The sequence below is a fragment of the Electrophorus electricus genome, chromosome 16, assembly GCF_041902795.1.
Source record: "Electrophorus electricus isolate QZ-2024a chromosome 16, ASM4190279v1, whole genome shotgun sequence".
Classification (NCBI taxonomy): Eukaryota; Metazoa; Chordata; class Actinopteri; order Gymnotiformes; family Gymnotidae; genus Electrophorus; species Electrophorus electricus.
Genome location: NC_137512.1, coordinates 17,241,471 through 17,265,848, shown reverse-complemented (window position 1 = coordinate 17,265,848; position 24,378 = coordinate 17,241,471). Strand labels below are relative to the sequence as shown.

Genomic DNA, 24,378 nt, shown 5'->3' with positions numbered 1-24,378 from the left:
TGTTCCATTAAAGCAGCATTTACTGGACATGCTCCACATGCATCTCTGTGAAGGCAAAAAACCTGCGGTGTCATCCTCCCTGATTCCTACATGCATAAGGATCCAAAATCCTTCACAGCATTTTCAGGCAGCCGTGTTGGCTGAGGAGCGCACACCGTCCTGACCTGTGAGAGTGAGATCTTTTTCTGAGGGGAGATCTTAGCATTCCCATCGTTGGATCTAACAACTACAGAGAGCGGAAGTTTTATTTATGGATTGTTTATATAAAGCATTCAGGACACATACTAACCCTGGCTGTAGTTATCAGCTAAAGGGACCAAGTTGCTCCGCTGGTCATTTTGCATGCTGTAAAGTTTTGCTTTGTGGTTAAGTGTGGCCTTAAATACATGTAATACAATGCTCAACTGAGCAATCTTTTTTCTCAATAAGAGAGAGAGAAAAGTCTTCCCAATATGAGCTTTGTTGTGTGGTTCGATATTTCATGCCACTTCTGGTAACAAAATAAACAATATGAACCCTCTCCATCTGTCCAGCTTCCAGCGGACTTCAGCCGGCTGCATCTGGCTGACGGGATCCATCCCCAGGTGACCCACGTCTCCTCCAGTCTCTCAGGATGTAGCATTACCAGCGACTCCGGGAGCAGCAGCCTGTCCGACATCTATCAGGTAACACTCACCTACGCACACCTGTTCTTTAAGCTGTCCAGTTATAGTTTTATGATGAAAACATATTGCTTTTCCTTAAAGATATTTGTATAGCTGCAGGGTAGAACTCAATGTGTGTTATGTAATCCTTGCTTTTTAAAGAGGAGCACATACAATTAATGTGTATTGATTTTTCGCTGTCAATATTTGTCATTCAGATATTTTGCCTTGACCTATATTACCTAGAATTCCCCTGATATGTTATTGAACCAATAAGCTTTATGAACTGTCACCTATGCAACTGTTTCTGTGTGTCTCCTCTAACTTATTAATTGTGTTTGTGTAAGGGTTTGCTTTGCTGTTTAATTGATTTTCCTGAGTACATTTGTAATGTGGCCACAGATTAGAGGTGGGGTGGTGAACTGTAGTATGCAGAGTGTAAGTGTATCTGAACCGTGTGTGCGTGTGTGTGCGCGCACACTTATGCATGTGTGTACTGGTCTGTCTTTAATTTTTGATGGGGGTATATATGTGTGTGTGTGTCTGTCTGTCTGTCGGGGGGTGGGCAGTGTCCACTCTGTGATCCTGGCCTGATGGCCATCTGTTAATGTCTCATTACCAGCTGTTTTGTGTCCTAGGGAAAGGAGATTATATCCCATCTCCTCACTCCTCAGCCAGCTATTAGCAGGATTCAGTCGCTTATCTTAACGGAGAATTTACATTGCAGACCACTGTCATACAAAACAGTGTCAAACAAATTCAATCCAAGCACTAAATTTAAACATCCCACAATGCAGAAATGACAAAAAAATATCCAAAAATTAGTAGTTCATGTACAGTGCTGACTCACAGGAATCCGGGATGTTAAAAAATTCACTGTTGCACTTCTGAATCCATCTGCCCTCATGTGTGTATTCATCATTGTGCTTTGCTGCATTTACTCCTTGTAACCAACTGGGTTAATTGTTGTTGCTATCCCACAGTGCTATGGGGCCCCATTGTTTGACCCCATACCTCCTTCCCGGTGAAAATGGCCCACATCCTCGCTAAAGCTGGCAACATTGCTGCCTTTATAATTTTTTTCCCCCTTTGCATTTGAATAAATAATGACGCAGGTTCTTCAGAGAGGTTTGAAAGCATTGATCCAAGAATAGCCTCACTGAAATATTAATGCCTGCCTTCACAATCATTCAAGCTGCCCAAACAGTGCAAAGGATCACACTCAGTGCACCCTGGCCTGAAAAATAGATGGGACCCTTCATCGGTGGGGGGCAGGGGTGGGTTAGTATTTACAGCGGTTGCTCTGCGTGTCATCCCTGATTAGCTCTTAATGGCTTTCAAGCAAGCAGCACATCTCTCTGCCTGCTTAACTAGCATCATTCATGATAGTTGATTTACATCTTGCCTGAAATCATCAGGGAGCAAACAGAATGAACAAACGCAACTGTGCGATATATTTGGTTTGTCTAGTTAAGCTGTAATACTGTAAATACTGACTGTGAATTTAAACTCAAAATGGTTTTCTGAGCAGACAGGTGCTTGGTATGCAGTTTTAATAATGATATAATTGATAGATGTTCATATGTTGTACCAATAAAGCTTCTATTGATATCTCTAGAACCCCAACAACAGTACTGGTGGTCAAAAGACGAAAGCAAAGAAGCTGTTTGATCCACAATAGTATAGCTTTTTTATTGCTTAAACTATGTGTACATGGTTTTGTTCATGGGGATTGTTTGAAAGTAGAGGCGAGCTTAAATTTAAAATGCTTAGCCCTGTCTTAAGCTGTGATATGAATATTTGTGCTGCTTTTCAAGTCAGCTCAACCTCTAACACAAGCATCTGCTCACATCAAGGTTAAGCGTCATGAAAACAACTTTGAAATCACTTCGAGGTTTAGCGGAGACAATGAATCTTAAGCTTCAGATTGGGCTCTTTTAGTGATATAGAGCAGTCAAGAGTGTCATGACTGAATTGCACTTTGCCACCCCCAAAGCATCTGGCCTGCCCTCCTTGACTCCGCCCCCTGGAGGAAGGGGCCACCCCTTCACATTCACCTATTCTCCTGGACCCTGGGTAATGGTGTTCACTGCTGCTCAGGCTGGTGAGTCATCCGGAGCGGGCCTGGTCAGGTGCTAGTGGCACACATGGCACACGTCACATGGCTCTTATACAGCCGCCGTCCCACACGTCCTACGCTGGGTAACAGGGTGGGTGACACAGGCTTTTGCTCAGAGCAGCCAGCATCTTTGAAGGCTGTTTGTATGCACTTCTGCTTCTCTTTGTGGGTTTTGTGGTCTCAGAACATAAGATGCAGGCTGCTTAACCCCTTGCTCTAGTTATCGCCATGGTGACAGCTAGAGACTGGTGAAAAGGTTTAACGTGGGCTCAGTTAAGAATGATATTTTGCTGTTTGTGTAACACGCTCTGCTGCTGTCATTTTCTCTCAGATTTATAACTACTGACAAATTTTCACCACATTCCCAGCCTTTTCGAATACATGTTTACTTTATTCTGCACCCCAAAAAACCCAAAATACAAACAAGGCCTGTGAACCTTGTCATTGCTTTGTTTTAATTTCCTTGTTGTTTATTTTAGTCTTTTTCATTGGTGTTTTACCCTCAGCTGCAGAGATCATTTGTGCTACATCTGGACAGCTGGGTTGATATGTTAATGTGAGGTCTTGTTCAGCGACTGCTAATTACATGTGTGGATGAGCCTACGGAGCAATTAATGTGCCTCAGCTAGCTGAAGTGATGAGGCATCTTCCTTTGATCCGTGCTTTGGGTCAGCTTGTGCGGCAGCGTATGGATATGGATGGATACACCTGGATGCTGTTGAAAGTAGCCCATGTGTTTGGCTGGAGACTGAACGGCCGTTTCTGCCTCCGCAGGCCACAGAAAGCGAACCTGGCGACATGGACCTCAGTGGCCTGCCCGAGACGGCCGTCGACTCGGAGGAGGATGATGATGAAGAAGACATCGAGCGTGCCTCTGACCCCCTCATGAGTCGAGACATCGTCCGCGACTGCCTAGAGAAGGATCCCATGGACCGCACGGATGACGACATCGGTAAGGCGTATATATACACACACACACACACACACACACACACACACAGGCAAATGATCAGCTGATAAATTGTATACAATGCAACTGGTGAGATTCCCTTTGTGGATGAGTGAAAGAAATGTTTTGCTTTAGAAGGTACAACAGGTAGGGGGTGGACCATGGAATCTTACAGCAGGGGCAGGAGGTGCTCAGCCATGCTGCACAGTGCACATTCAACTTGTATTTGCTGGATATCTCCCCCATAGTGCTGACCGCTAAACACAGGTCAGCCAGTACTCAGATAGGCTGCAGGCGGGAAAGGCCCACAGCAAGCTCACACGCATACACATACATGGGCAGCTGGGTCACTCTGCGTTCTGTCATCCCTGTCAAACACCAGTCTGAGGCAGACTTATTAAATGTAGCCAGCAGCAGGGTGTGAATTACCACATCATCTCTCCCTACGAATGATGAGTGTGAATGAACTCATCTGATCAAATTAATTTGAAGTCCCAGGTTATGTTAGCAAATAGAAAACCTCTCCTCATAGTAGGAGGAGACTAAGGTGCACCACAAAAGCTACTTAAATTATGATCGTTGGGAAGACTTGAAATAGGGATGAAAACTACTAGTGCAGCCCTATCCTCTGTTAGAGCATTAGCTGTCTTCGGAGTTCACGTTGCCTTCAGTGTAGAGGCATTTGATGTGCCTTTGCTGTTATTTCTTTCGCGGTGGAGCAAACCTCTGTTTCTCTCTCCTCTCCAACTCTGATGCTGATCACACTGTAGCCTGTAAGGGGTGATTTGAGTGAAGGAGAGCCAGACGGCCTACTTTCCTCAATTCTCTCTCTCCGCTTCCTTTCACTGGTTCTCTCTCTCTGTCTCCACATCCTTCATCTCTCTCGCTCACTGTCACTGCCTCTCCCTTCCACACCTTTCTCTCTCCCTGGCCTTGTCTGTCCTATTCTCTTATGTTTTCACACCTTCTCAGTCTTCTCAATCAAGAAATTGAAATCTTCTCCGAGCATTCTGCCGAACCTGTTCTTGGAGTGTTTTCAAAGCGTCAAAGCCCCACCGCCCTGCCATCTCTCTTCCTCTTTCTCATATGCCCTGGTTTTCTGTTGCCCTTGTCCACAGAGCAACTGCTGGAGTTCATGCATCAGCTGCCAGCCTTTGCCAACATGACCATGTCAGTCAGGAGAGAGCTGTGCGCTGTCATGGTCTTTGCCGTGGTGGAGCGTGCCGGAACCATCGTCCTCAATGACGGCGAGGAGGTTGGTCGTGTTCGCCGTTACTGTTTATGCATATTAACTTCTCTGCCCCTTATTTGACCCTGACTGTTTCAGCTCTATTTGGTCTTCTTTCTTCACTTCAGTAGTGGCTATTACACCCAGCCAGGTCAAGCTTGAATCACGGGTTACCAGCCCAAGCCTCACCAAAGCTGCGCCCTCCACCCTGGTCAAAGATTGGCTTCCTCATCTGAGCTGGCATTTAGCCCCATATCTGAGCCACAGCAAAGCAGCCCTTCAGCACCAGTCAGATTCTGCTCTGTTAAACCTGAATGCACAGCCATCTTTCTTGGCTGGAGCTCATGGCCTGCCTTGGGGAGTGGAGAGCACTTATCTCCTTATCTGACTATAGACATGTCTGAGTACAGACATTTTTCCCTCCTAATGCATCGGGAAAAATGGATCACAGAAAAGGCCCCAGCAGCCAGGCCAGTCAATGGGAAGAGCTCAGGCATGTTTTCCTTACATTGGGAATACCTCTTTCAGGAACTGCCAGGATTCTGCATATTGCAGAGCCTTTGTAAATGGGTTAGATCGCTTCCAAATTTGCTGGATGATTGATGCCCCCTTTTTCACCAAATGGTTACTAAGAACATTACATGTCCCTGCTGAGGACATTACACAGTGTAATGCATCATGCTTACGCTGTAATACATTTCTAACAATATTACTTTCCCATTTTACATGGGGATCTAGAAAGGTTTTGTCTGTCTTTTACACGGTTAGTAGTAGTAGGTAGCTCATTGCCTTGTTCGACTGCTTTGCCACCTGTGTGTCCGTGGCGATGCTGGGTCCCTGATATCTGAGCCTGCAGTGCCAAAGTGTCGCCATGCTCGCCCCACAGCTGGATTCGTGGTCGGTGATCCTGAACGGCTCAGTGGAGGTGACCTACCCGGAGGGCCGCACCGAGATCCTCTGCATGGGAAACAGCTTTGGCGTCTCGCCCACCATGGAGAAGGAGTACATGAGGGGAGTGATGAAGACCAAGGTAGATGACTGTCAGGTGAGTCCTTCACAGCAAAGGCCCCCCTCCAGGATATAAGGCATGTTGGCCCAGTGGAAGACAGGAGACGGGAGCTTTGGGGTAGAAGATGGATGGCTGAAATTCCTCTGTTTCAGTGCAGAAGGAAGCAGCCCGAGAGATTTACTGTGATCTCCCTTCCAGTTTTGTTTAGTTTGATATAATGATTTCATTTGCAGTGTTTACTGTTGAAATACTATAACCCTGACACAGAAGTGTAATGGGTGAATTAACTAAAATTTGGCAATTCTGAAAAGTTTGGCTGCCTTTCACTTCCCTGTAATTGGCACATTCAGTTGATACATTATGAATCTAATGAGGTAATTAAAATTTGCCCCGAATCCTGGCCAGACTGTCAGGGAAAGGGCTTTAAGGACAGCGACTGGATGCTAGTAGCTTCCTCCCTAGAGGCATAACGGAATTGATCAGCGCCGCTTCCCCTCTCTCAGTTTGTGTGTATAGCACAGCAGGACTACTGCTGCATCCTGAACCAGGTGGAGAAGAACATGCAGAAAGTGGAGGAGGAGGGGGAAATTGTCATGGTGAAAGAGCACCGCGAGCTTGACCGCACTGGCACCCGAAAAGGGCACATTGTCATCAAGGTGAGACCCTAAGCCCTAACCCTTAACCCTGGCATGTTTAGCTGTTTATTCCAAACAAAATACATGGGAAGTGTTATCTGCCATGATGAGGCAATCATGATTCTTCTGATAATGTCCTCTGATGGCTCTTGTAAGCTGAGGAATTGTGTTTCTGCTCCTCCAATCGACATGCCGTTTGAACTGAACTGCATGCATGTGTATTGAACGTGTCTCCTCATTGATCGTGGGATGGAAATCAGCTAAATGGAGCACAGGGGAAGCTTGAGTGTTGCCCATGGAATGTAGTGTAATGAGGGCAGACTAGTTATCTGAGCAGACAGAAAATATTGCCCAATGAGAGTAAATTGCCCCCCAAAAATTGCCAGCTAATTCCTCTCATTACTTCTAAGGTGTAGTCTTCCCTACTTTACCCTATATACCCGTTTAGTGCATATGTGTAATGTCTTTTGTAGTGTCTGCAGTGCACTGTGTGGCTTGCCAAATAGGGCACCATGTTGGAATGATTTCTGTCTCCTTGCAGGGCACAACAGAGCGCCTGACCATGCACCTGGTGGAGGAGCACTCGGTCGTGGACCCCACCTACATTGAGGACTTCCTGCTTACCTATCGCACCTTCCTGTCCAGCCCTATGGTGGTGGGCAGGAAACTGCTGGAGTGGTTCCACGACCCCAGCCTCAGGGACAAGGTACACACACACACACACACACACACACACACACACACACACCAATGGTGATGTGCATATCTCTGTCACCGTATAGTCATGCGTAAATTCATGTGTTCACAGGTTACACGGGTAGTCTTGCTGTGGGTGAACAATCACTTCAACGACTTTGAGGGTGACCCCGAAATGACGCACTTTCTTGAAGAATTTGAGAATAATCTGGAGAGAGAGGTAAGCCACTTTGGAGACTCCTGCATCCTCTTGCAGTTCCACTCGTGTGTGTTTTACCTAAGTCCTTCTGGTGTCTTTTGCGCTAACTCGCTCTCGTCTCTTAACCCCCCGCCCCGCCCACCAACCTGGAATGGAGCAGAAAATGTGCGGACACCTAAGACTGTTAAACATAGCGTGTGCTGCCAAGGCCAAGCTGCGGGTGGTGACGCTGACGAAACCCTCGAGGGAGGCGCCGCTGGCCTTCACCCTGCTCGGCGGCTCTGAGAAGGGCTTCCGCATCTTCGTGGAGAGCGTGGAGCCCGGCAGCAAGGCTGCAGAGGCAGGCCTCAGGCGTGGAGATCAGGTCCTCCTTTGCTACACTCTTCTACTGACTCCCGTCATCTCCAGCTACACTAATTTAAACTGATGGATATTAATTTATGATACCTGCGAATGTGCTCTGATGATAACTTGTGTTGGCATCATCAGATTTAGCTAGAGAAAAAGGTTTAATGATGGCAGGAATAGCTCTTGTGGGTATTATTGTAGCACTACAGAAAGTAGTAGTACCATTTAATAGTTTTGAAATTTATACACTGGCGCTGAGTATATTGGAATGTAGCCCTACTCAGTTATAGCTCCCTCACTTCATGTCAGCTGTGCCACTAGATGTGAAATTGATATTCTTCACCCTTGCCTTGTTTATCTGTTCTCGAAATATCAGTCATCAGCACATATGGCTTTATAATGAGGCCCAGTACCATTGTTTTATCCTTCTTTTATAATAATGTCATTAATCTGAACCCCAGCAGAAATGCCTCAGATTCATACATATATTGATGAATATGACTCCTTTGTGGAGCAGTTATGTTGTTTAGTTATTTTCAACCATGTCCCCCTGGAAACCTCCAGTGGCATAGTATGATCTGCATATGTAGAGAAGGTTCTCAATTTATTCCACCTTAATGTTGGTGCATTGCTCTCTGTCATTCCCAAGATCCTAGAGGTGAATGGGCAGAACTTTGAGAATGTGCAGCTGTCTAAAGCCAATGAGATCCTGCGGAACAACACACACCTGTCCATTACTGTGAAAACTAACCTTTTGGGTAAGCTACACATACATGGTCTTGGTATGAAAGAGCAGCAGTTAAAGAAATGTATTTATGGTGAGCCAGCAAACAGCAGGTCCCACGAAGCATTCTACGTGGACTTCTGAAAATGCCATAGTCAAACGTAATAGTCCGTATCGCTGAGGTATATAAAACTGATTGCTGTTCCAGGAGGAGCTGTTTATTAGGCTGTGGCTAGTGAAAAGGCTGATCCAAGATCAGCAATCTATCATCAGTCGTTAGGATTTGAAAGGGAAAAACCTGGTCTGAGATCAGCACTCAATTCTTTCAGTCTGAACCATGGTTGCCTCTCCTTTCAGTGTTTAAAGAGCTTCTGGCCCGGCCTGAGCATGACCCAGAGCATGACCAGGAGGAGGAACTTGACAGAAAAAACGGAGCTCCCCACATCCCCAAGATTGGCGACATTAAGAAAGCCAGTCGCTATTCCATCCCCGACCTGGCCGTGGACGTGGAGCAGGTCATGAGCCTGGAGAAAGTCAGCAAGAAGGCCAAGGCCAACACAGTGGGTGGCAGGAACAAACTGAAGAAGATCTTTGACAAAACTCTCACCAGTATTTTACCACCCAAGCCATACAAGTGAGTGTGGCATGGCACTCAAAATTACAAAGCATATTTTTATGTCATAAATGTTACATATTATTTGTATATATACATATTTGTTATAAATGTATGAAGTATGTCACAAGTATATTGTGTTAGATTTTTCAGTAAGGAGAGTAGCATGGTATTAATGATGTTAATGATGTTCATGGTCTTGTGGAAGTGCTGCAGGAGTGATGAGGATCCTTGGATTGTGTACCTTTTGTGGTTATGTCCTGCAGTGATGTTGGCGTAGGCCAGTCCCAGGATGACAGCATTGTGGGACTGAAGCAGTCTAAGCAGATCCCCCCTGCCCTCCCGGTCAGTGGAAACCTGTCGTCCAGCAACCCCGACCTGCTGCAGTCTCACCATCGCATCCTGGACTTCAACAACCAACCGGGTGAGTCCGTTACACTTCTCACCCTGGAAATAATAATTTTTCAATAAAACTCGGAAGGGAAGATCTTAATGGGTAACTGCTGCAGAACACGTCAGGATGCTGGCGTGCTTTAGAGCAAAAGTGTGTAACATTTTCAGGAACCCTCTCATGCCATCACTCATGCGTTCTGCACAGCAGGCTTCTCTCCATCACACTCACCTTGTCCCAAATCTCCTCTTTCAGAGCTGGTCCCCATAAGTAAGTAAAGACTCTGGTACTCTAGTGACTGTTCATGATCACTTCATAAATCATGGAGGGGTTGCTGATTTCCTTTCCTCGATTTTCCTTCATTTTTCTATCCAAGATCATTACTGCTGTACAAAAATGGTGGGGCTGAAACCCAACTGCTTTGAAAAGGAAACAAAACGTGCTAATGCTGTTAATAATGAATGTCTGTCAACAGGGAGCAGTTAGCATAATGCAGATGCGTCATCCCACATGGTTCCTGCTAGCTTTCGTTCATTGTTAGCAATGTGTTCTTAAGTGCAGGGTTGCTTTAATCTTCGCGCTGGACATGCTAATGTTGTTGCCATTAGTTACCAGGCTATTGATTTAAGTGTTTATGTTTCCTTTTAGTGGTTCATTGATCTGATTAAATCATCTGTAACTCATACGGTGGCCCATTTTGTTTTAAAAAGCAGATTCTCAAACCCCACTGAGTGTCTTTACTTGCTCTGGAATTGCTTTTTCCCCTTCTCATAGATTGTAAAAAAAGATAACGATTTTGGGATTTTAAATGATTAAATTGTTCAGTGGTTATAAAAGCACATAATGATTATTGGATGGGTTCACCTTAGCCAGGAGTAATGCTGAGTTAAAAGGGTGGTGCTTGAGTTGAGCACAAGCTCTTCCTTCAGTCTGTGACCAGGCCCTGTGCTCTGCTTCAGACATGTCGGACCAGGTGTTGCGCGTCTTCAAAGCCGACCAGCAGAGTCGCTACATCATGATTGGGAAGGACACCACGGCCAAGGAGGTAGTGGCCCAGGCTATCCGGGAGTTTGCCCTGACTGCCGCCCCCGAAGCTTATTCGCTCTGCGAGGTGTCTGTCACACCTGAGGGCGTGATCAAGCAACGCAGGCTTCCTGAGCAGCTCTCCAAACTGGCAGACAGGATACAGCTCAGTGGCAGGTAGTGTCCCAGAGACTCCGCAGTTAAACTAGGCCACCTACCAAATGCGAGATTTGAAACATATAGGAGGTGCATTTTTTACTTTTGTAATTAATGTGTATTTATTGTTTTATGTATGCATTTAAAGATATAGAAAGCATGGCTGAAAGCAATAAGTAAAGATTCATTATAATTCATTTTAAAATCCAAAGGAATACATTTATATTGTTAAACCTGTACACCCTGAAAGTTCAGAATGACCATTCTTATCACACTGATATGTACTGTATTTTGTACAAACAGGAAAAATCTATTTGGTCTTCCCTATTCTGCAGTGTTTAATCTACTAGTATTGTCTGTGATAATATGCTGTGGCCAAGCAAAATTCCTAGCAAGTGACATGAGCCCCATTCCCCCACATCCTGCTCAGGTACTACCTTAAGAGCAACATGGAGACAGAGACGCTGTGCTCGGACGAGGACGCACAAGAGCTGCTGCGCGAGAGCCAGATCGGCCTGCTGCAGCTCAGCACGGTGGAGGTCGCCGCCCAGCTCTCCATGCGTGCCTTTGAGCTCTTCTGCGCTATTGAGCCCACCGAGTACATCGATGACCTGTTCAAGCTGCGCCCGCGGCCCGCCAGCCCCTCCAGCCTCAAGCGCTTTGAGGAGGCCATCAACCGTGAGACGTTTTGGGTGGCTACCGAGGTGGTGCGTGAGCCCAACCAGCTCAAGCGCATGAAGATCATCAAGCACTTCATCAAGATCGCCCTGCATTGCCGCGAGTGCAAGAACTTCAACTCTATGTTCGCCATCATCAGGTGTGTGGGTCAAATCAGCGAAAGCCATCAGATGTATGCAGATAACATTACTGACCGAGTGGTGCCGGGCATCCTGTTTTTGGTTTTGTGCCGTATCGTTAAATGTAATGACCTCCGTATCGTTGCAGTGGTCTGAATCTGGCGCCAGTGTCCAGGTTGAGGGGCACATGGGAGAAACTGCCGAGCAAATATGAGAAACTCTTCAGTGACCTGCAGGACCTGTTTGACCCATCCAGAAATATGGCCAAGTACCGGAACGTTCTGAACAGCCAGAACCTGCAGCCGCCAATCATCCCCCTTTTTCCTGTCATCAAGAAAGACCTCACCTTTCTCCACGAGGGTGAGAGATGCTCCTCTTGGTTCACATTAGCTTGACTTCACCAGTCTTCTTACTTAGCTCATTACTGTGGATGACTTTTTCCTCTAAATGCTTTCAAAAAAGAACCACTATATCTGACATTGTTTCAGCCTGTTGTGAATTAGGGAGCCTGAGAGATTTTCAACTAGTTATAGAAAAAAAAAAAGTTTTTCTGTTTTGTTTTTTGCCTTACTGGTCTTCAGAGTTCCTTAAAGGTTGCCGTGTCAGATTTGTACTTTTTGTACTAAAATAATTATGAATAAAAAAAGTGTTCCACTCGTTGTTGTCCAAATGCATTACCAGTATAGTTACAATAATTATTCTGTCAGTTTTAAAGGCGTACATAAGAAGCCTCAGAATACCTGTTTTTTTGCCATGTGAAATGGCTGACTCTGTGCCTTCTTCAGGCAACGACTCGAAGGTGGATGGGTTGGTGAACTTTGAGAAGCTGCGGATGATTGCGAAGGAGATCAGGCATGTGGGGAGGATGGCGGCAGTGAACATGGACCCCGCGCTTATGTTCCGCACCAGGTGGGGTCCCTGCCAAATCGTATTCGGCTCTGTCCAGTTTTGTCCTCCCTCTGGACCCTAGCCTGCACACCATTAAAGAGCTTTTAGTACACTTCACAGGTGTATGTAGAGCTATGGTGTCATTCCTTCAAACAGCCACACACACAGAGGCTTTCACTGTATGCAGTTGGCTGCTGATGTTTGTGCTTATGTGTGTATGCGTGCAAACGTGTATGTATCTTGTTGTATGAGTGTTTGTATACAGTTATATCATGCTGGAATATTTGCTCTTGCCTGTCTGTTTAGCTTCTGATGCTGCTCACCTTCGTACTCTTGGTCTCTTATTTTCTTGTCATCTAAGCTTCTCTCTCTTTTCCCTTTACCTTCTTCTCTTACTCCTACCTGATTTTCTCCCTCTTTCTCTCTTTTCTCCATCTCTCTCTCCTACACCCCCCACCCCTTCTTTGCCCCACACACCACTATTCATGGCTCTCCCTTACAGGAAGAAGAAATGGAGGAGTTTGGGGTAAGTGTGGTGACCTCTTGGTGACCTCTAACCTTTAACCCCATACCTCCTTGCTCACATGCACTCCTTGCCCCACTCATCTTTAAGTTCAGCTGCCTCCTCACTGTTTTGTTCTTTTGTTCTTCGTTTTCCGTTCTCATTATTTGAGTGTGCGTACCACTCTGACAAACAGCTGGCCCATAGTGCCACTGCCGTCACTTTTGCTATTCTGGGTCATTTAGATAAACTTTCACTCATACGTTTACTTAAAAACATGATCACCAAAAAGTGCCTGCACTAATACTGAGATGGACTTTGGGTGTTGCACCAGCACGAGTGCACCAATTTTGCATGTGGCTGTCTGTTTTCTACTAGCAGAGCTCATATGTTAATGTGATGTTAATGTGAACTGTTATGGTCCATCTTAGCAAAAGTGATCTGTTTTAACACGTATAACTTCCAGTTACAATGCTTAGCAAAAAGCATGTCTTTACCAGTGAGTTTGTGAGTTTGTCTGTTTGTTTTAAGTTCATCATTTTGTATGTACTTAGATGTTCAACACTGAAAGTGAAATCCCCAGTATTGTATATGGTATCATATTCCAATTCCGTTTGCCACTTTCTGCTACTGCCCATGTGAAGTGGTCAAACTAAAGCCTGCTTAGACCGCAGAAACTGTTATGTACGGAATGTTATAAGATACCCCTTTAAATGAATGCCGTGGTTTGTTTCAAGTGGAGTTAAAGAGCCATCTTTTTCTCCTCCCCTTTCACCTGAGTGGCTGGAATGCCAAATGCATGGATTGTTCTAAACCTTCAAGGAATGCGACTGGTTGCATGTCCACCTTTGAGCGCACTGTTTGATCCTGGACTGGCAGTACCCTTGCAGCTTTCCTCATTGTGGGTGTGCGTGTGTGTGTGTGTGCGTGTGTGTGTAGATCACTGAGCCAGGGCAGTGCCAACGCGGCAGTGCTGGATGTCACCCAGACAGGTGGGCATAAGAAGAGGGTGAGGCGGAGTTCCTTCCTTAATGCCAAGAAGTTGTACGAGGATGCGCAGATGGCCCGCAAGGTGAAGCAGTACCTGGCCAACCTCACACTGGAGACCAATGAGGAGAGTCTGCAGACACTATCCATACAGTGTGAAGCATCCATAAACACACGTGAGCATCTCTGTCTCAAACACATGCGCGCGCACACACACACACACAAACACACACACACACACACACATATATATATACACACACAGGCTAGAAATAAACTGCATAGTTTATTCCTCTAGTATAAACACACGTGAGCATCTCTGTCTCAAACACACGTGCGCACACACATACACACGCACACACACACACATATATATATATATATATATATATACACACACACAGGCTAGAAATAAAATGCATAGTTTATTTCTCTAGTACTCATCCTTCATGGACGTAATAATGCACTCTGCCTAATCTCTCTATCATGTTAAAAAACCCTACCACATACTGGAGAAGGCAGATTCATATGTGAAAGTTTTTGACACTTTGATCACACTGGCGGTATTCATGCACTAGACATTTGCTCCTTGACCTACACCTGCTTACCTCCATCCTGGCCCTGCCTTGCACTCAGTTTCACTGCTAACCTATTCTAACCGAACCATTGTGTCCACTTGCCCCATCCCCCAGTACCTAAGAGTTCAGGGGACAGGAAGAGGCCGGACACGTCGCCTGTGGTGGCGCGGGCCGCCGCCCACCAGCGCCAGCAGCTGCAGAAGCCCAACCAGGCGCTGCAGGTGCCGGCCGTCGCCCTCTACCCCTCCCGCAAGAAGGTTCCTGTCAAAGACCTGCCCCCCTTTGGTAAGAGGACACGCACGCACAGCCGATTTCCTCTGACGTTGTCATTGCTGTTGGTCAGTTGCTTCAGTCTCGTGTGGTTTTTGACCCACATGCTTTTTTGGCTTTTTGACTTTTATTTGAATAGTCTTAGCTCAACGTTACCTGCAAGCCTGTCCCGTGTTACACATGCAGGCACTAGTTCTCCGCAGTCCCTGAAGAAGATCCTGTCTCTGTCGGAGGAGGCGAGTGAACGACACAGGAAGCAGGCTGACGACGCCATCTCCAGTGCCTCGTCTCAGCATTCCTCTCCGCCCACGTCTCCACGGAGCTCTCCCAAGAAAGGTGAGATGAGGACAGAAAACAGATATACAGTTGCGCACTGATTATACACACTCACACAGACATTCTATGCAAATTCTCTTCTCAAATTCGCCTCTTGCCCTGTTTGCTGTATGTGTAAACTGTGACATTATTGCCTTCTGGTGGTCACACACGTACACAAATAGTCATAGCTAGTGCCATCTGGTGTCCACACTGCATTCTGTGTGCATTCTTAATGGAAAATTCTGCCATCTTGTGGCAAAAGGACAAAAGACACTTGCACCCGCCCACCTATTTGCCAGAATGTTCCTTTTCCATTAAAGGGATAGTTTTGTTTTCATGAGGTTAACCTATCTAACAGCAAGTGAAAGCTAATGCTGCCAGCTAGCAGGGTGTGCTGATGTAATTTTCATTCACATCCATATTATTGGAGTAAACCCTTTCTTTAAATGGAATTTAATCTGAGCCTCACACAGTTGTTTGCCTTGCATGCAGCTTGGCATCTTTAAGAAACCAGAGTGTAAGGAGATTTACTTCTTGCTGTAGAAAGGCGGCAGCAGGTAGCAGCTTGGATACAAATGCCCCAGAGGAAGGAGAGGGTATAGCCTCAATCTTACACTGCATTCTCTAGGTCCTTCTATTGTCTCATTCAAAAGGGAGTAATATTTTGACTAGTAAATATTAAAGCATTATTCACAGTCATACCAGTAGAATAGTGCACTGAAGTTTAATATACAACCAGTATGGTTGTGAGTAAAACACCTATTCTGCTTGACCAAACAGCACAGGCTGTTTGTTTGTGTTCAGACAAATACATTGCACTGTACAGCGATGTATATTTGGTGGATATTGTATAATATAACACTAATATGGCAGTAATAAGACTGTAAAACCAGAATATTTTTATTTTGGTGGGCTGAGCTATGAGCTGAACTGGTGTTGTGCTGAAGCTGTAGATGGCAGAGGTGCTGATATGCTAGTAGAGCTGCAGATGGCAGGCTGCCAGTGGGAGTTTGTCCTCTCAGGATTCTCTGCCGCTGAGGAAACTCGACGCCTTATTGATCTGAGCCGGGAGCCATTTTGGCTCCCGGGGATATGACTGCATTTTCTCAATGGTGGAGTCCAGTGAAAGTGCTGTGCCGTTTTTGCTTCAATATAGATCAGATAAAGGCAAATGTGTTGAAAGATGATCTATTACAGATAAAGCTAATAGTTTTCTGGAAACGGCTAGTCCTGCTATGGTGTGTCAACAGTGCTGAGTAGTAGCTGAAGCAACTAATGCTCCTTTTCAAAATATATAACCTGTATATCTTACTAAAATAAATATAAAGATATAAAAGTTTTCTTTTTTAGGTTTGTGGTGGGTGCATGTATATGGTAGCTACTTGTAGTTATAAGATGTAGTTTGCTTTTTACCCCTATTGTTAATATTTCTTTTATATTTCATGCAAGTTACTGTTGCAGCCTTAGTGAACATGTACCAAAAAATATTAATTTAACTGGCAGTACAGTATGACAGATGTTGTGAATCCAGATTTCAAAGATGAGCCACATTTCCCCAGTCATGACCAGTTGAGAATAGTGTGGGTCTGCGGTTCAAAAGGTTTGGGTCGTGCAGCCGACAGCCTCTCTGACTCGGGCCACAGCGAGATCTCCTCACGCTCCAGCCTAGTCAGCACCTCCTCCCTGGACATTGGACCTGACGAGCGACGGCACCGCTTCGGGGGAGGGGCCGCCGATGGTCATGGTGGGGTTCACCGACTAGAGCGTAGGGCTACGGCTGACCCGGACCAATACAGCCTGGGGTGAGTGGCCTCCTACTGGCCTCCTTTTTAACTTTCCAGCAGTTCGCTAGTTTCATTTGGTCAAAAGTTAGCTATGTAATTTTACTTGCCCAAAGTTAGCCTTTGTGATGGAACATAACCATTATCAGCTGCTAGCTTAGCTCTCATTTTACACACCTGTTTAAGAATGTCTAGTACGTCTTGGTTTTTTTTTTTACATTATGCTTATATTCCGATTGGTGCTGCTGTTGTAATGAGAAATATTTCCCTTCTCTTTATTTCTTTGGGCTCGGCATCATCCGTAGGTCATACTCGTCCATGCAGGACTGCCGCAGCATGTATGCGGGGGCGACTGTGCTCTCGTCACCCAGCTCGGAGGAGCTCACGCAGGACCAGGGCGATCGTGTCTCCTTGGACGCTGCCGACTCGGGACGCGGCAGCTGGACGTCCTGCTCAAGCGGCTCACATGATAACATCCAGACCATGCAGCAGGGGCGGAGCTGGGAGGCCCTTGCCGAGGGGGCGGGGCTGTGGGCGGGCCGAGGCAGTTGGGCATCAGCTTGCTCAGCCTCATCCTCGCCGGCGGCATGCTGGGGTGAGGACTCCGAGGGTGACACAGGCACCATAAAGCGGCGGGGCGGGAAAGACGTTAGCGCCGATGCAGATACCAGCAGCATCACTTCCACCGGCTCTGAGGAGTCCAAGCAGCACAGCAGACGGCCCTCGCCCATCACCGCTGGCAACGCCAAGGGCGTACTCAGTAAGCACATGCTGAATAATGCTGTTGTCATGTACCTTTTTCTAGATGTGACTGACTAATAAAAACATTCACTTCACAAGACCAAATTCTTGAGGGCATCTCTCTACATGGCCACAAATCGGTGTGAGTACATTGTGGGTCGGAGTGTAGTGAATGCTGACCCCCTCCACCTTTCCCCAACCCAGCACGGAAAGATGGCCGTTACCGGGACCCCCCACCCACGCCGCCAGGCTACACGGCGTTGACCATCTCGGACGTGACGGAGGGGGCGTCACACACAGGCCGTAGGCCCCCAGACTACACCACAGCCCTGCAGCGCTCGCGCCTGGTCACCCACTCGCCTGATGCACAGCAGCCACCCTCGGCGGGCAAGTCCGAGCAGCTGGAAGCACGCGGCATGGCCGACGATGAGGCCAACGAGATGGAAGAGGAGGGTGAGTGCTTGTCTCCCAAACTCAGAGCTCAGAGGAGGAGAGGCCCACACACAGCAGAGCCCCCCAGGCCATGAATCACACACACCACCCTGGCAGGTAAAACTCCCCAAACTGCAGCTCTTCCATATTCTCTCTCTCTCTCTCGCGTTCTCCCTCTCTCACACACACACACACACACACACTCTCTCTCTCTCTCTCTCTCTCTCTCTCTCTCTCACACACACACTCACACACACACACACACACACACACATTCATTCATTCACTCTTGGCCACAGGCTTGTGCTGCATGCTATGAATTCACAACTCATTTGTTCCAGCCCCCATCACCAGCCACCAATCACCAACACATCTCATGCAGTGCATGCGTTACCAAGGAGATGGCCTTCCTCCACTTCCATGGCAACATCCCTACCATTGCTCTATGCTCTGCCGTGTGTGTCGGCACTCTCTCATCAAATTGCAGAGACATCAGAACTGCCATCTGGGAATCGTAGTCCTGTTAATGCTTGCTTACAAACTAACAACCACGTGAGGTACTTCTGTTGTAAAGAATGACTCAGTATTAGGAACCTTTCACCACCAGCTTATAGCTGTGCATGCTAAGTTATGACATATTAAATGCTGTTAGTTCTGAATGTAACTGAATATTTATTCATTGTAGCTGAGAATATTTATTCATCGCAGCTGCATTTTGCAGACTCGAAGAATACGTCTGTCGTGTTTGACACTGGTGTGGTAAGACCAGGTTATGTTGCAAATTATGTTGCGTATGTGCTTCTGTATACATGTATGTTTGTGACTGTGTGTGAATGTGTGTATGTGTGGGGACTCACACTGACCAACAGTCCTTTTCCCTGCTTCCAGAGGATGAACAGGTTTCAGCTGTTTGAAGGGAAGGACACTCTACTGCTGGACACTTGTGGCAGCGACTGAAGTCTAATAAGAGTCTTCAGGGGCAGGCAGACTGCCAGAGCAACCAATCTTCATCTGAATGGCACTACCTGCCCCTCTCCTCATTGGTGGATTCATCTCCCTTCCCTGCCTTAAATCATCGCAAAGGGTTTTGCTGCCCTGCAAACTAAAATACTGTGAAAAAAAGGAGGAGAAAGATGGATAAAAAAAAAAGAACAGATGAAAAGCAACTTACATGGCACTTTGGAAAACCTATTTAGCTTAAAGTACAAAAAAGGACTCAAACATGAACTTGAAAATGAACACAGCGGTGCGACATTCACACTAAGACGAAACTGCCATTGACGGTCAGTGACAGACACCACCCCACCACCTCACCCAACCCCCCAAAAAGGAAAAAAAAAATAGAGCCAAAAATCCTTTTATTTCCACCTGCACTTTTTTAAAGCTCCCTTTTGTAAGATGAGAGCAAAATGCGCATGGTCTTCTCTTTGGGACAAGAATGAGAACATGTGAAGGGGAGGCATTCAAACCTTTTCAGACTCCAATAATCTCTCTGTCCCTCCTACTCCTCACAACACTCAGAACTGTGCAAGGCACTGTTGCAGTATTATTTGAGCAGGTGATTGAGAGAAGGAAATAATCTTCCTGCACTAACGGACCCCAGGAGCAAGGAAGGAAGCTAGGACACTGCCTATGGGCACGCCCCTGTCTACCCAGCACACTTCTCCACTTCTTAGGGCCCTTGTCGGGAGCGATATAGGGAGCAATACACCTGCGCCTTTTACCTATTGTCTGTTCCCAGGTTGGAGTAGAGCCTACAACTTTGCTTGGATGATCTCAGAAAGCATGCTTTTTTTTTTAAAGGCAAGACTTCTGGAGTTGTCTTGTTCTTGAATCTCAGTCCTGAGGTTTTGTTTTGACCTACTCCCACTACCGTCACTTGGGAAGAAAACATGAGCAGTTCCACAGATGTTAGAAATAGTTTTGCAAGGCTATTCCTTATAGTTGCAGAGGGCTCAGTCAGCGATCTCCTTTGGAGTTTGCTTAGGTGCAGACTCCAGCTGGCACACCTTTGATGATCTCCAGTCCTTCATTGTAGTCTTTAAAGATGGGAGGTTATGAGATGTTCATCTAGCTCTTCCATGCTAAAGTCAGGCTGTGTCTTCTCCATTGATCATATGGGTGGAATACCATGCTGAAGCTCTCTCACTCAACGGACAGCAAGAGAGAGGCGTGAGAACTGTGACTGGACAGAAGACTAAATTATTCTATCAAGTGCTATACGTATTTGAACAAAAGCTTTCTCTGAGTTTAGGCTGCTCAAAATATTCCCAGGAACCCAGTATATCTCATTTAGCAGGCCACACGTGGTCATTTTGCAGGTGAAGCACTGGATCCTCCCCCATGTCACTGTACCCATTTTCATGAAATGACAAATACAACAGACATCACTGTCCTGTACTGTTGTGTGTGGGACAAGCTGTCAGTGTACAGTCAAGATGAAGGTTTGTCCAGCCAGCCAAGGCAAGGCCAGACCGGGTGCTCTTTCCTGACATGAACCATTCTCGACTGTCGTGTGTTGTGAGATGTTCATGGCTGAGGTATGCTGGCTTTTTGTGGTGCTATGTAGGCCTTATGAGGGCTTAAGTCATGCTTGTGTCGCACTCTACAAATGGAAGTGGTCTTATGCAGACTGCACAGCAGATGAATGGACCTTCCCAAGAAAAAGATGCTTCTAAGACTCCGGTGCGGAAGGATGTCACTAACTGACCTGAAGGCTGCCAAGCTAAGCAGAACTCAACTGTTGAGAACAAGTCACTTTTATTGTTCCTTTTTATCACTGAGTTAAACTGATCACATTGATCAGTATTTAGACATGACAGACTTTGAGGGAGAAAAAAGATTGCAGTGTTTTCCACTGTAGCCTGTAATATCACTTCAATGTTTCTTTCTCGTCTTGCTGTAATTTTCCTTTGTTTTTTGTAACGGTTGCAGTCGTAAAACAAAATGCCACATACAAAAAAAAAAAAAACAACAAAAAAATAAATAAACATTTGTAAACCAGTGGTTATATAAATCATTCACTTCCATTTGAATTTTTGGAACTAGACATGCTTTTTTGGCAAGCTGAGTGGAGTCCTATTTCGAAAAATAAGTTGCACAAAATGTACAAACATAAGATAAACTGTAGTAGGTAGCGCTGCTACTTTGTTTGATGTGTGATGTCAAGTGAGAAGTGTACATTTAGCTGGTGAAGATTCTCTCATTCTTGACTACTTTTACCTGTACGTCTTTTACAAAGACAATTGGTGGAGTATGTATTGGTTGTTATTTTCTGTCTTTCTTTCTTTTTGTATTTTTAATACAATAATTGTAAATATTGGTTATATTTTTGTTGAATTGTAGAAAAGTACTATGTTTATGCCTCAACATCCAGTTTATATGAAGCTGGGAATCAATAAATGCGAAAAAAGGAATCAACACACAGGTTTCAAATGCACTTATTATTTTTTCCCCCCATCAAGGTTCTTTCTTTGGAGTATTGTTACTTTAAATGACCTCTGGCACCATCTAGTGTTTGCACAAAATAAGACATGGAAGTAACTTGAACTGTATCTCACTTTTTTAACTGACAAATGTGTGTCAGAATTAATAAAAAGACATGGATACCTACTTGCTGTGCCTCCATAAGACTACCTTGACTTCGTCAATGTTGGATGATATCCGTTTCCCACAGGAGAAAGGACATTCCATTTCAAGGTGAGTCACAGTAAGTATTTAAAGGCAAAACTGGTGAATTTTGATGTAAATTTTGCGAATAACACATTCTTGTGGATTTTCTTTTTAAAGCGAACCCCAGATTCTCATTTTCCAGTATACTGAAACTTATAAAGGCCATGCTAAAGGTACAGCAGACAACAATCAGGCAACTATAAAGAAAAAACAAAACACAATGAATTCAATTATATATTTCCAGCATAAGGAGGAATTTTCTAAAACTTTTTTTTTGTAGAATAAACAGAATGATGCAAAAATGCTTTAGAATCAAAGGAATGATCTCTTGTACTATTTAAGAAGAGTTACACATTCAACTGCTAGAACTTTGGTACTGGAGTGTCATCAGATTTTTTGGTTAATGACATCCCTATCATTTACTGTGGACTTTGCACTACATATATTTTTAATCAACACAGAAAAGTATTGCTTTTAGATCATTTGAGTAGTTTAGTGACATGTAAAAAGGAAATTGAGAGGCCCCTGGCAAGCACCATAAAGATGTTCAATGCATTGTTTGATCTTGATATGATTCAATGTTATTCAGAGTTTTTAATGGACTATTTAATAATTTCTGAAGGTGCTACCTTGTACTAATACTTATCAAACACACAAGCAGTGCTTTAAACACTGCTTATCTGCACAAACACATGTCTGTTATTCTCAGTTAGGTTGTGTAATAGGAAAGATGGGGAAGGATGAGTTGACAGAGTGATTTAGCTGATTCTTGTTCCTGATCAAATATTAAGAAGAAAACAAACCAAAAGTAGCCAGAAACACTTGAAATCCTAACATGACGTAATTATAATAATAAATAACCAGGTTCGTTTTTTGAATTTGTTTTTGTTTTGTTTAATAATTTTGGGTTTTGTAGTAGCTGTTTTGTCTCCTACATTGTTTGATGCTGGAAAATAAATTATGAATCATTCAAATGTCAGTTTAGGTTTGTTTTATGCACTTCCACAGCACAGCATGAGATGCATTTTACTGGTTGACATTAACTGAGCATTACATACACCATGAATTATTGTGTAGTTGGCACATCATTCTAACAGTGTACAATAATATTCATATCTTAATTTTAAATAAGATATCATAAAGCATAGTATCTAACAATGGGTTTAGTTAAATACCACCGATCTTGCACTCAAAAATGAATTAAAGAAACAAGCACAGACAGAACAAAAACACAGAACGGAGAGTACAGGCCATAAGCTGATTATGACAGGGACACCAACCGAGGGGGATAGCAGAGTGGAAAGAGATTTAGGTTTTATTTGTGTTTTAATAGTGAATTGGGTGAAATGTGAAAGACTTGATTTCCAGATAAAGTATGGACCAGAAGTATATGTTATTGCAAAAGATTTTAAAAAGCCCCATCTGTGGAACTGATGCACATATCCACATACTGGTACCTTCAATAAGAAAAACATAATATTCATATATATTATACATTGATTTTGGGGTTATTTTCTCTGATTATGAGGATTATGCTGTAGATCACTGCCTTGTCAGAAAATTCATAAATATACTGATTTTCATCTTGATGCAGATGTAATTTAAATATTGTATTGGGTTAGAATAGAATTCATAATTCTACCCATTTCCCTGGGCTTTGGGTGTCCAGATAGCCCTGATAACACATTATTATATACTTACCATGATAATGGGTGTTTTTTTAGGTTTATATAAAAGACGATTCCCCAGGTGACTATAATGTGTGATACGTACCAAAGAAATACACTGTCCTCACTGCTGTTCTGCATAGGCCTGAATCAGTCAGATCATAAATAGAGTGGGTACATGTGCAAACTCAGGAGTGGAACTGCCATCAGCCACCTCTTGTACATGGATGACACCAATCTGTATGCCAAGACTGAAAGAGTCACTGATTGATCCACCTGACCAGGAACTACAACAATGACACTGGAATGTGACCATAACAGGGAATTTAACTCCCACAAGTCCATATAACTGACCTAGAGAATATCTAGGGGATTCACCAAGCATCCAAGTACATCAACATCCAAGTACCTCCATCTGCTAAAGCAGATTGGTGCAGGTGTTGGTGGCTCAGTGGTTGGGGTACTTAATTTGGGATTGGGAGGTTGCTGGTTCAAGCCCTGCTGCTGCTGGGTTGCTGCTGTTGGGCCCCTGAGCAAGGTCCTTAACCCTCAGTTGTTCCTGTCTAGGTTTGGGCTGCCTGGAAGCATCTTGTTGATGGTGTGGCAGTCAGCAGTGGTATTCTGTAACTCTGTTCTACTGTGTATGATGATGATGAAGCAGATTCTCAAGAGACAGGTGAATGGGAATAATAAGATTAAAGCCATAAACACACATGCCCTGCCAGTCATGTCATACTCAGCAAACACGTTGATCTGGCCAACAGAAGAACTGGTGTTACTAAGGCTTTTTTATAATCAGGGTTTGTCCCCAATGGTTTTGTCCCCAATGGTTAGAGCCTAACAGCAAAAGGTTTTTCCTCCCTAAAGGCCAGAAGCCAGAATTGAATGTAACTTTATAGGTTAGGTGGATTACAGTTGTTTGTATGGTAATGAAGCACAACACTGGCTTTAAAAGAAAAAAAAAAGTTTGAATTTGTTGGAAAACATTTTTCAGTAATGTTACAGCATAAT

General features: G+C 44.7%; 1 protein-coding gene across 7 annotated transcripts in view; it reads left to right on the top strand.

The window, feature by feature from the left end:
• The window catches only part of rapgef2b (Rap guanine nucleotide exchange factor 2b), an 83,256-nt gene extending 61,806 nt beyond the window's left edge, over window positions 1-21,450 (top strand). For 2 of the 7 annotated variants that reach the window (XM_026999346.3, XM_081698671.1), the window contains 23 exons: window positions 534-665; window positions 3,538-3,715; window positions 4,831-4,967; window positions 5,827-5,985; window positions 6,453-6,605; window positions 7,126-7,290; window positions 7,393-7,500; window positions 7,640-7,843; window positions 8,477-8,585; window positions 8,909-9,185; window positions 9,431-9,588; window positions 10,515-10,755; window positions 11,165-11,551; window positions 11,680-11,891; window positions 12,317-12,440; window positions 12,922-12,945; window positions 13,861-14,084; window positions 14,601-14,771; window positions 14,943-15,092; window positions 16,675-16,876; window positions 17,161-17,615; window positions 17,801-18,145; window positions 18,917-21,450. In XM_026999346.3, the coding sequence (XP_026855147.1) occupies window positions 534-665; window positions 3,538-3,715; window positions 4,831-4,967; window positions 5,827-5,985; window positions 6,453-6,605; window positions 7,126-7,290; window positions 7,393-7,500; window positions 7,640-7,843; window positions 8,477-8,585; window positions 8,909-9,185; window positions 9,431-9,588; window positions 10,515-10,755; window positions 11,165-11,551; window positions 11,680-11,891; window positions 12,317-12,440; window positions 12,922-12,945; window positions 13,861-14,084; window positions 14,601-14,771; window positions 14,943-15,092; window positions 16,675-16,876; window positions 17,161-17,615; window positions 17,801-18,123 (4,293 nt within the window). In that variant the 3' untranslated portion in view covers window positions 18,124-18,145; window positions 18,917-21,450. Of the gene's footprint in view, window positions 1-533; window positions 666-3,537; window positions 3,716-4,830; window positions 4,968-5,826; window positions 5,986-6,452; window positions 6,606-7,125; window positions 7,291-7,392; window positions 7,501-7,639; window positions 7,844-8,476; window positions 8,586-8,908; window positions 9,186-9,430; window positions 9,589-9,810; window positions 9,826-10,514; window positions 10,756-11,164; window positions 11,552-11,679; window positions 11,892-12,316; window positions 12,441-12,921; window positions 12,946-13,860; window positions 14,085-14,600; window positions 14,772-14,942; window positions 15,093-16,674; window positions 16,877-17,160; window positions 17,616-17,800; window positions 18,146-18,369; window positions 18,508-18,916 lie in introns of those variants that run through there. The other 5 variants (XM_026999348.3, XM_035532103.2, XM_081698670.1 and 2 more) reach the window with 5 other exon arrangements.
• Window positions 21,451-24,378: the final 2,928 nt, after the last annotated feature.